General features: G+C 41.6%; 1 protein-coding gene across 3 annotated transcripts in view; it reads left to right on the plus strand.

Annotated features, from left to right (window-relative positions):
- Positions 1-11,680, plus strand: part of LOC117761940 (SLIT-ROBO Rho GTPase-activating protein 3-like) — a 30,884-nt gene extending 19,204 nt beyond the window's left edge. For 2 of the 3 annotated variants that reach the window (XM_034586325.1, XM_034586326.1), the window contains 14 exons: positions 474-671; positions 765-849; positions 2,269-2,296; positions 3,523-3,625; positions 4,980-5,040; positions 6,053-6,130; positions 6,463-6,597; positions 6,689-6,794; positions 6,866-7,093; positions 7,643-7,716; positions 7,815-7,995; positions 8,850-8,996; positions 9,099-9,414; positions 9,983-11,678. In XM_034586325.1, the coding sequence (XP_034442216.1) occupies positions 474-671; positions 765-849; positions 2,269-2,296; positions 3,523-3,625; positions 4,980-5,040; positions 6,053-6,130; positions 6,463-6,597; positions 6,689-6,794; positions 6,866-7,093; positions 7,643-7,716; positions 7,815-7,995; positions 8,850-8,996; positions 9,099-9,414; positions 9,983-10,447 (2,205 nt within the window). In that variant the 3' untranslated portion in view covers positions 10,448-11,678. Of the gene's footprint in view, positions 1-473; positions 672-764; positions 850-2,268; positions 2,297-3,522; positions 3,626-4,602; positions 4,634-4,979; positions 5,041-6,052; positions 6,131-6,462; positions 6,598-6,688; positions 6,795-6,865; positions 7,094-7,642; positions 7,717-7,814; positions 7,996-8,849; positions 8,997-9,098; positions 9,415-9,982 lie in introns of all 3 variants that reach the window. The other variant, XM_034586327.1, reaches the window with a different exon arrangement.
- The last annotated feature ends 277 nt before the right edge of the window (positions 11,681-11,957 follow it).

Here is an 11,957-nt window from a genome sequence, read left to right on the forward strand (position 1 = left end):
CCACCCAGCGTGCTTCCTGGCCTGCATGCTCGGAGTCACCATGGCAACTGTGACTCACGCAGACCTGTTCAGGTTTACAAGATGTGTCAGGGCCTGACTGTCATAAATATGGAAAGGCACACTCCATTTCCTGTGCGCCTCACACGGATGAATAAAGTTAATCTTTCATGTCACGATGCGTCATGCAAGGAAGCTAATTACTCTGTTTACAGTGTGTCAGTCAAACCGCTGTGCAAATGGCCTGCAGTGGTATAATCTCAGACTGTGCAGGGTTGTTTACACCACGCTGCTTGTTGGTAACACTGCAAAGACAATGCATTTGGAAAATATGGGTATAATTACAATATTCTCAGTTTTGATGTATACGAGTCACCTAACTCATTCCACATCTATTTCATTTATTATATCCCAAACGTATTGTAATTATGGATGATCTTCACATGTGTTCCTGCTGCTGTGTGTGTGTGTGTCAGGTGAGGAAGACGCTTGATGCCACGATGCAGACGCTTCAGGACATGCTCACCGTGGAGGACTTCGACGTATCAGAGGCCTTCCAGCACAGCCAGTCCACAGAGTCGGTCAAATCGGCGTCCTCCGACTCCTACATGAGCAAGGCCAACGTCGCCAAGAGACGAGCCAATCACCAGGAGACCGAGGGCTTCTACTTCACTGTGAGTTCTCAGACAAACACAAAGGCACTGCAGCAGAGAGCATACACGGTGACTACAGATAACCCGGCTCACTATTGATGTCTTTATCTGCAGAAATACAAGGAGTACTTGAATGGCAGCAATCTCATAGTCAAGCTGCAGGCCAAGCATGACCTTCTGAAGCAGACACTTGGAGAAGGCAAGACTTTTTTGTGTTATGCACTAGTGGAGTGGAAAGTGATGGTGATGGTTTGTATTATGCAGTTAAAGTGTCGATAATAGAAACAACTTTCTCCAGTAGTAGAGGAACCATAAAAAGAAAAATTGGATATGCAGAAAGTAGCTTATATATATATATACAGAAATATCACAAAGATTTTAAATGCTTTACAGAATATATTCAGTTCTATCTATCTGGAGTTCCCTTTATGTTTTTTTAGAATCACACTACACATTTATGTTACAGTGAATCTTTCATTTACTTTACTTTCACATTTGGGTCAATGGTCTCAAAAGACCCAAATTTCATGATGGGCATTTCTGTGCTTAAAAGCTGTGTCATCCCAGAATTAATTTATATGTTTTGGTGTATATATATTTAATGCACATTAAAGTGACCTAAGAGGGGTGAATAAGGATGTACTGAACACGGTGTCTTCAGAATCTTGCAGACATCTGCTTTTGGTTGAAGATTTGTCATTTCGTCTTTACATTGGCTTTTACAGAAACAGATAGTGCACGAAGTCGATGGTGAAATCTTTAAGGATTATAAAACAGTTTATACTGTGAAATTTGATCAATCTTTTCAATCTTTAAATCTTTTTTTTGGGGGGGGGGGGCTTTTTCTGCTACACCTAGCATAGCACATTAAATCTTTTATCAAAATTAAAATCAATAGTTACATAAATCATTTGTTTTTTCCCTTCTTTGAAAATACAATGTTCTTATGAAGTTATACAGTTTACCTGACAGCTTGACAGTTTTGGAACTAAAAAGTTAAACTGTAGAAACAACCCTGGACTGGTGGTTCCATCCTTTGCTCTTTAAATATGAATGTACCTCACCCAAATGAATGTACATGTAAAAATGTATATTTTATCTTTCATCACTTTGTGTCTCTGCTTTAAAATTGGAATCAATGTGTTTGACATAAAAGGAGGATTGTGCTGGAAGCTGCTTTGCTTGAGCAAACATTTCTGATTTGCTAGTGGAGGCCTTAATTCGCTTGTGTACAGTGAGACGTGTGTGCGAATGTAGTGCAGATATCGTGAACTCATCACAGTTGACAAAGCAGCTCCCACAGCCTCTTTCTGTTGTTGCCCCTGGATACGTTTTCACTCTGCGGAGCCAGGAGACAGGCCATACCCTTCTGGGGGCTCTTGTGCTGTTTCTAGGGTGACCGCTAAATGACCGCTGCCTGGCAGTGAGTCAAATGCAGCCATGGCACTCACCCCAGTGAGCCTGTCTGAATAGAGGCCGCTTTCTCATAATGCCCCTTTCCTCCTCCATCTGCCAGCCTTGTATAGTCGGCCAGCACTCAACCGTACTGCTAACTTCTGTGATTTGTAAAAATGGCGTACACTAATTTCGCCTCTTTCTCTGCTGTTTTTCCTTTTAGGGGAGAGGGCAGAATATGGAACAACAAGGTAAGATGTCCAGTGACATGAGAGTGAACGAAGTAGGCGATCAGCAACACGGGAAATCTTTCCCGTGTTGCTGATCGTGTTAGAAATGAGACCACAGTGTGGGAAAAGGAGTTTAGTCTCAACTTTGCTCTTATTTGGATCGTAATTTGAGAAAGTGGTGCTCAGAGGTGTTGTTCTCCCTTTGAATCGATCAAAACGATATTAAGAGTAATAAATGAAATGCCAGTGAGATGGATAATGTCCTGATGTTTTTCTGTTGAAAAGAGAGTGATAAATTAGCTAGACAACAAATATTGACAAGGCAGGCTCATAATTAATTAAATACAAGGGTTTGTCTTTTTCTTTTTTCGATCTTTGGAAATTTCATTAAATGCAGTAAAATCGTTATTGAATTTTTTGGGTGATAATTTATTGTAGTCATTATCACTGACTTTGATAAAGTTTGCTGCAGCCGCTTCATCTAAAGATCGACATTTTAGGAAACAGGATTATTTACTTTCTTGCTCAGAGACATTGGAAACAGGGATAAACCCTATAGACTGAATGTAAAGATGGATGAAGTGTTCCCACTATCCAGAAATAAAGCCAAAATATCCCGGATACACAGAATGCTTCCATCTTTGGAGTCAGATTCTGTGCAGCAGATCGGGAGGACAGAGCTGGTCCCTCCAATACACAAGCTTGACCAATCACGAGTTAGTCTCTTATTTATAGCATCGAATAACTAATTAAAACCAAACTCACTGGAACAAATAGCACCAGGCAACCATAAATGACAGAAACTATCTTTAAGAAAAGTGTCCAATAACATGGAGGAGGGGGGATTTAAGATCAATACAGCGGCCTGCACCAAGGTGGCGATCAAAACGCTTTGGCTCATCCATCTTCATATACAGTCTACGAGATAAACAGCTAGCCTAAAGCGGCTCATAAAGCTACAATGTGGCATTTACAAACTGCTGTTTCCAGTCTTTGTGCTAAGCTAAGCTAATCAATCATTGACTGTGACATTATATGTAATTTACAGACTGTGTGGTCAAATATTACAGCAAATCAGCATTGCCAAACTAAGTTGAATTGTTTTGTTGTAAAATACATGTGGTAAAGACATTTTAAGAATAACGTTTTTAGTCAAATGAATGTCAGTATTTTAGTCTAGTTATACCAACTGCATTATTATTCATATTTACCATGTACCAACCGTACATCCCCCACCATCTCCCCAGGCCCCCCACTCTTCCCCCTAAACCCCAGAGAATGCGGAAGTCTAGACCTCGCTCCCATGTTAACCATAAGCTGTTTAACGGCAATATGGAGGCCTTCATTCAGGTATCAGCCCATCTGTGCTCTTTGTCTCTCCATGAGCTCAGCTGTCTCGCTATAGCAGTCCTTCGGGGGGTTCTCTTGCCTTTGACCACTCTTTTACTCAAACGTGGGCTCACTCATGCACTGACTTTCCTCTTCGCTCATTGCCTTGTCCTCACTTTGTCTTTCAAGTCAGGAAAGAAAGGGTCAGATAAAGAAAACCCAAATCCAACATGTTTTGAAGAGGATTTCTTCGAAAAGCACCACAGCAGTGGAAGATTTTTCCTTTCGATTAGTCTTGCCCTGCAGCCTCCAGAATTAATTTGGCTTGATATTTGTCAGTTGGCCGTGCACCAGGCACGTTAGGCTATGCAAATGCACACATGGCCACATCCACTCTAATTCTCAATCAAGCAGGGGCAGGCAGATAGTGTGTGCATTAACGGCAGTGGAGATAAACATCGGAAGTCAGTAGAGCTTAAATTATTTGTCAACAGAACAAATGCAACTAATTCAATAATTGATTAATTATTGAAATAACTTTTCAGGCAGAAATACCCAATGTTCCCAAGTGTCAGGTTTCTAGCTCGTTATGATTTTCTCCTTTTCATTTTTTATATATATTTTGCTTTTGCAGTGTTAAAAAATAATGGCGCTTCAGGCAGTAGGAAATTGATATTAATCAATTAATTGAGAAAATAATGGGCTGATGAATTGAAAATAGTTGTATCCCTGCAATGCAGACTGCAAATTAAAGTGTTAGTCTCAAACAGTCCTCTCCCCACCCCTGTTGTCTCGAGGAGCAGCCTCCCTCCCACACACTCCCCTCTGAGCCATGTCTCAACCCACAAGGCACTGATGCTTTGGCTCTCCTCTCAAGCCAGGCCTCCTCTTACTCTCTATCTGACTCTCTAGCTGTACAATCTGTCTCTCCCACTAACCTGTTGTGGTTGTTGTTGCTTCTCTTCCTCTGTCTACGTGCCTTACTGCTCTGTGCCCAGGGGAAGACGGAATGTCCGTGCCAGGAGTCAGGTACTCTGTCTTGTAGCAGGGCGGGATCATCCCACTGTGTTCAGTTATGCTAACCAACATTTCTGTGCCTCTGTCCTGTTGGGATTCCTGATGTGTAGACATAACAATATACACGGTGCTGCAACACGTACACACTTTGTTCTTGTGTTTGTTTTGTGCACATAATATTGATTATTTAACAAAAGCAAATAATGATTAACAATATTCTCCTAACTCTGTGAATTTAATTTATTTAGCAACTAACTCTATAAGCTTCTGATGATAACACCCTGCAGGAATTACAATTTTTTTTCTCTTTTATTTTGTTAATTTACATGAGATAATTAGATTTTTTCTGGCACTATAGGACTCAGGGCAGCCTATTCCAGTGGTGGTTGAGAGCTGCGTTCGATACATCAATCTGTACGGTATGTTCCTGTCGTGCTCATACAGTATGTCGTCTTTCCAGAAATGTAACTGGCGTGCTCATCGTTACATGCACCTGCATTTTTATCATATCATGTCATACCATCTTATCCTCCTTCTCTGTGCAAGTGTTTATGTTATGTTGCTTTGTCAGGGAGTCGTCATGGTTATCGCTGCTTGTGACTCTGTAGATTTCAGTGGCGTTTGCTCACGGGCATTCTGCGTTGGCATATGTAGATTAATGAGGTGAAATCTTTATCGTTTATTGTTGATTTAATTTTCAAAACACTGTAACGTTCATGATGCTCAGTGTCACTAGAATATAAGAAATGATGAGATGGTATGTTGATGTTTCAAACAGTATGAACATATCTCATGAAGAACTAGAACAAAACTGGACCCTAATGTGAAGCAGAACTTGTACAATGCATAGTGCATAGTGCATTGATGTTAGCTATAGAAACAGGTTATAAGTAAAGGTTTAATAGTCTCTCTGTGATGAAAATGTTTGTAATGTGATTCAGGTGAGACTGAAGATTAATTTCATTACATGTTCTATTATTCATTATATGATTATTAAATAGCAACATTTTAAAGTAAAATGTCCTTGTGGTGTTTGGTCTTTTTGAATCCATGTGAGCTGGACACAAAAATGTAAACTCCCTTAAAACTAAAACGATGAAAAAATGCAGAATGACCTGAAAGTCATGAAATCCCCAAGTAATGGGCTCGCTTAATTTCTTAACACCTTCTCTCTGTCTCGCGGTTGCAGACTGCTCTGGTCTTTTTGTGGAGATTTTATATCTCACATGCTGACAAACACATTCATTCACACATACAATTTTTTTTATTTGCGCATGTGTGTTAATGCTTTTAGTGTTAGTGTGGTGTTTACAGTTTATTACAAATTTCTTTTAAATTTAGTATATTTACTATTTCTAATAATAATAATATGAATAAGATGATACGTTGTGTTTGTGTATTAATGTGTGTGTGGGCTCTGCCTCTCCTCAGGTCTTCAGCAGCAAGGTATATTTCGAGTTCCTGGCTCCCAGATCGAAGTCAACGACATTAAAAATGCATTTGAAAGAGGTTAGTTCCCAGTGTTCTTGGCCATCTTCTCTTTGATTGATTTGGAATTGCATTTTACTCACCTCAGGAGCCACAGTTTCTCCCACAGGACTCCAAAGTGCAAATAAAGAGCCTGCGTGTCACTCGTATCCCTGTAATGGACATGCAACCCATTTCAGATGCATAATACATATGATTAGCATCTTGCAGTAATAATAAATGAGGAAACATAACTGCTCAACTGTTTATATTAACCTCCCGAATGGAAATGCACATTTAAAAGATGCATCAGTGCCAAGTTACACAAACACTAAATGATTAATGAGTGTTTTACATGTATGTTGTCTCTATAGGAGAGGATCCATTGGAGGATGATCAGAGTGATCATGACATCAACTCTGTGGCAGGCGTTCTGAAGCTCTACTTCAGGGGGCTGGAAACCTCACTGTTCCCTCAAGAGCGTTTCCTCGATCTTATATCTACAACCAGTGAGTCACACTTCAGGGGCAAAATGTATATTTTTATTTACATTTAGTGTAGCTAAACAGTTGTTGTTTACTGTTTCCTTCATGTTTTTAGAGCTCGACCCGGGTGCAGAAAGAGCCCATCACCTTCAGCAGATAGTTGTGACTCTCCAGCGGCCTGTGATCATCGTCATGAGATACCTGTTTGCATTTCTAAACCAGTGAGTCCCGTCGTAACACATTTTACACATCAGGCTTTTATTTTGATACTTACTGCCTCTGTCGTCTCTAGTCTTTCCCAGTACAGTGACGAGAACATGATGGACCCCTACAACCTGGCTATCTGCTTTGGCCCCACGTTGATGCCCATACCAGACGACCAGGACCCCGTGTCCTGCCAAGCGCATGTCAATGAGGTCATTAAGACGGTTATCATCCACCATGAGGTCATTTACCCAAGCCTACGAGAATTGGAGGGACCTGTGTATGAGAAGTGCATGGCTGGAGGGGAAGAGTACTGGTAATTACAAGACAAGTTGTTGTCTAAGTGTGTGCTAAAATAAGATGAGATAAGATTAGCCTTGGTCTCACTATGGGGAAATTTGCCATGTTACAGCAGCATAGGGGATAGTGAAATTAGAAACAGTAAAAAAGTAATAAATGAGCAATCATGCAATTTAAACATAAAAAGATATGAAAATATAAATGTATTCAAACATAATTGAATATAAAAAATAGCAACAATGTATATGGTGTAAACAGAAGGATTTCATTGTTCAAGATAATGACATTTCACAGTTAAATTAAGTTTCAATGTAGTTTTTATACAATGATCTATGTGTTAAACCCATGAACTGTTCAGTAGAAAGACATTCATGGGATCCTTCTCTGTATATATATATATATATGTACTGATACTGTAAAGGAGAGGATGAGCATCAGTGTAAAGTAGACCATAATATTGAATATGTCTTAAGGAAAAAAAAACTTGTAACCTTTTGCACATCTAAGATGAAAATAGAAGACATTTTGTGCCACTCTGTTTGACTAAATTTGTTTCATTTTGTAGTGAAAGCCCCCACAGTGAGCCCGGAGCTCTTGATGAGGTAGACAATGGTACTGGTCCAAACACTAGTGATGAAGGTGCATCACCAATGACACTCCGCACACACACCTATAAGAGCTCAAACAGGAAATACTTATATTTCTTGAACCGGGTTGTGTCACATTGTATATTGCAGAGGTGGAGCAGATCGAGGCCATCGCAAAGTTTGACTACGTGGGTCGGACTCCTCGAGAGCTTTCTTTCAAGAAGGGAGCGTCTCTGCTGCTCTACCTGCGAGCCTCCGAGGACTGGTGGGAGGGCCGTCATAACGGTGTGGATGGGCTGATCCCACATCAGTACATTGTGGTGCAAGACATGTAAGTGCAGTGGCTTTAATCTGGGAAGTGCACGAAAAGTTAATCATGATAAAAATGTTAAAATGATTATTGGGGTATCCACACTACCAGGTGAGCTAGTGGGGACCCAGAACTTAAAATTGCATGCACAGGCTTGAGTTCTCCTACTGTTGGCTCCGACCCAGCTCTTTGCGTCATTTCACCTTCACACTCACAGCCCAAAAATAAATCCTCACATTATTTCAGTGTGAAAAGGGATCCAGTCACAGAGTCTGTATCTTGGTTCTGCCACAGGACAGAACTGAGCCACTCATTACTCATGTTTATGTTCTTACTGTCCCTGTGGGTTCTGTGTGTACTTGGCCTTAAAAAAACCTGCACCTGCATAAAGATCAGTGTAAAAAGAAGCCTCACCTTTCCCTGCATGTTTTTAACATTGTCTTACCACAATTAGCTGTGATGAAAACAAAACAAATGGCCCCAATTAGCTGTGGAGCTGTAAGGATGGGTGCTTTATGTTTTTTGTAACTTGACAGGGCATCACTTGTTTTGGCCTTTTACCTGATAACCTCTCCTGCACCACAGGGTAGGTAAGAAAAGCAAAGCTAAATAAAGAGGAAGAGGGATGTACAGTATGTTCTGCCAGGTGGTGCTGTTCATTTTGGTGGGGGTGATTAGTTTTTGTCTGAATGAGTAATGTGATTCACTGTGATAACATGTTTTTGGCATCAGTGTGATTGTCGAGGAATCATATGTGTGCTTCGAGAGATCGACCACTCAAGAAGTTCAGTCTCTCACAGTAAAAGCCGATAAGCGCTTGTCCTGAAGACAGAGACAGAGATCATTAATCAAGACCAATCGTCTGTCCACATTAGGGATGATGCATTCTCAGACAGCCTTCAGAGGACCGATAGCGAGGCCAGCAGCGGATCCCAACGTGACGACAGAGCCTCCTCCCGAAACGAACGTCAGTCTCCTTGTGAACACACACCTGAGCACCGCTTTGGAGCAGCTTTGGGAAGGTAAAGGGTTTTGTTACACCAGTGTGCAAGTATTCCGAGTCAAGCAAAGCAGAACAAAGTGTGAATCTCTGTTGTCGCTTTTTTTTTTCATGACTTTGTTAGAGTGAGAGTGCGATCAGATGGAGCTGCTGTTCCACGCCACAGGAGCACTGCCGACAGTCACAGCCCCCCCAGAGCTGCAGACCAGCCCCCTAGGGTGATGCCTCGGCCCTGCAGCCCACGCAAAATGGCTGTCAGCAGGGTCCTATCGGACAGCCCAGAGAAACGGCGCCTCGCCACGTTTGGCAGTGCAGGCTGCATCAACCACCCTGACAGGAAGGCCTTCATCGACAGCCACTCTCAACGTTCTTCGCCCAGTACCACTCGCCATGCGAGTTTGGGAGACCACAAAACTCTCGAAGCTGAAGCGCTCGCTGAGGTCAGCAAAATAACTCATTATTCTGAAGGATTTATCCTGCTTTCTAAATTTACTGTAGTCTGAGGAAATAACCTTGATTTCTACTTTTTAATACTTTCACCCAGCTTAAAATCCTGGTTTGTTTTGGTTACTAAAGACCTTATTGGTAGATAAATATGAATATAAATATGTATAACTATAAGGAACAGTCTTTCATATTAAGCATTTTATTGATATTAAGGATAGGATAATACCTATAAGTAATTAGAATAGCACTGAGTAGAGCACACACCTCTGCCAAGGCCCAACAGTCTCCTTAAATTTAATCCGGCTGCACCAAATTTCACATACTCATAGAAATGAATTCTCTAATTGTGCATAATTTCTTTTAAAGAAAAACCTTCTTGGTGGAGTAAAAGATATAGAGGACATTTTTTTTGTATACCAGAAAGCATATAGTCGTGGTCAAAGACATTTTGAGAAGATGGACTGAAATGTGTTCTCCATCACTTTCACACGTGTGGTTTTTGTCAGTCCTTGTCTGATTGTTTGAAATCCGTTTAAATCTTATTTTCCTCATGTTTTTCAGGACATAGAGAAAACGATGAATACGGCTCTCCACGAGTTGCGGGAGCTGGAGAGACAGAATGTAGCCAAACATGCGCCCGATGTCGTTCTGGACACCTTGGAACCTCTCAAACACTCCAGCGGAGTCAAGGATCCGCCCTGCAGCCCCTTGCACACCATGGTGATCCGGGACCCAGATGCCGTCCAGCGCCGTAGCAGCAGCAGCTCCTCCTCCGAGACCATGACCACTTTTAAACCTGCTCTGTCGGTGCGCAGGCCGAGCGCACCTCTACGGCCCCCGCCTGTCAGACCTGTCCGGCCTGCTCCAGTGATCGGACAGGGGCAGGGACCACACCGCTCCAGCAGCTCTAGCTCCTCCGGTCTGGGCAGCCCAGGCATCACCCCCACTGACAGGGTCTTCCCCAAAGCTCCCTCCCCGTCGCCATCAACCTCCTCCTCCTCCTCAGACAAACAAGGTAACATGTAGCTCCGTCACAAGTCAAGTGGATGAAGAACACTGTGAATACTGAGTGCTTGTGAATACCACCACACCCCTGCACTTCTTTTTGACAGCAAAACGAACTTTGACACCCAGTGTGCATCCTGAATATTACCACTAATCTTGTATATCGAAGGACGACTACTGCTGGTTTCTGCCCACACATTTACCAGCTGGGGGACAAGTCGATGTACTCTTGGACAAAAATATATTCCACAGAAACAGGATTTAAATATACTAGAATTACTTCATAGAATGGTATCGTGCTGAATAGCCATGCTGGATTAAAAAAAAAAAAAAAGGGATGCACTGGAAAATACGTCTGTTTATTGAAATCTGACAATGGAACATCTCTTTGAAATGTTATTAGATTACAACGTTATTATGAGCCCGGACTTTGTGTCTGGTTTTCTGTTCCATTACGAGGGAACACTTAAGGGAATATTTCACCACATCCTGTAGACATCCACTCTGCGCTGGTGGTTCGTGTATTCTGACATGATGAGGAAGTTTCCTCAAAGAGCTGGTCCCACAGTCTCACTCAGACCAGAGCTGAACAGTGGACTCAACAATAAGCAAATGCAGTTCTTGTAATGGCCACTAGATGCTGACTCTTCATGCTGGTGTCATTGTGTGGTAATTTACAGTATATGATTACATGCATATAGAAGAAACTGTGTTTCACAGGAACTGAGACTGAAAAGCTGAAGACAACACGTGAATAGCATCCGTTTTCTCTTCATGGTTAGGGATTATGTTTCTAAAACATAAATATATGCCGTTAGAACAATTTAATATCGTACATATAATATCTGAAAAATGGAGATATCCTATCTAGATATCCTTTTTATAAAACAGGTTAGAAAGTCTCCAATCTCGGAGCCTGGAAGCTAAGAGGAATGAGGCTAAGAGGAATTAGCCTCTGGGTGCAATGGCAAATATTTTGAGGCATCTGGTGTAGACTCTGTCTTTTGTTCTTCAGATACTGTTTCCAGTTCGAAGAGGCCACACGAGTCAAATGTTTCTCCACTCAAAACATAAACAGCGACTATTTTTGTGGGTGTTTTAGGTCCAAACGCCATTTTGGCTAATCTCTATTAACAGGTACGAATGCAGTTAAATCAAAAAGCTGATAACAGATGTATTTGAGTGAATGTTTTCTTACACAGACTATTTACCTGCGGGCAGACAAAGCCTGCTCTAAAGTGATTGGTCAAACTAGAAATGGAAACCGGCACCAAAATCGCCTACAGATTCTGTATATTCACATGAAGAATGTGTTTATAGAAATTAGAAGGTAGGAGGATGGGGCTAAAGAAAAAAGAAAGAAAAAAGAAAGTCCTAGTAAACCTAGTACAGCTGCTTCAGTCTGGTCAGTTTGCAGCCAATAGCCTGGAATGTGCTAGATTAGCTGACACTCAACATGCCGCCTCTTAGGCTCTATTAGGACTCACACAGACCCACACATGAATTCATCGTGGTTAATACATGTCAGCAC

Source organism: Hippoglossus hippoglossus, chromosome 5, assembly GCF_009819705.1.
Source record: "Hippoglossus hippoglossus isolate fHipHip1 chromosome 5, fHipHip1.pri, whole genome shotgun sequence".
Lineage (NCBI taxonomy): Eukaryota > Metazoa > Chordata > Actinopteri > Pleuronectiformes > Pleuronectidae > Hippoglossus > Hippoglossus hippoglossus.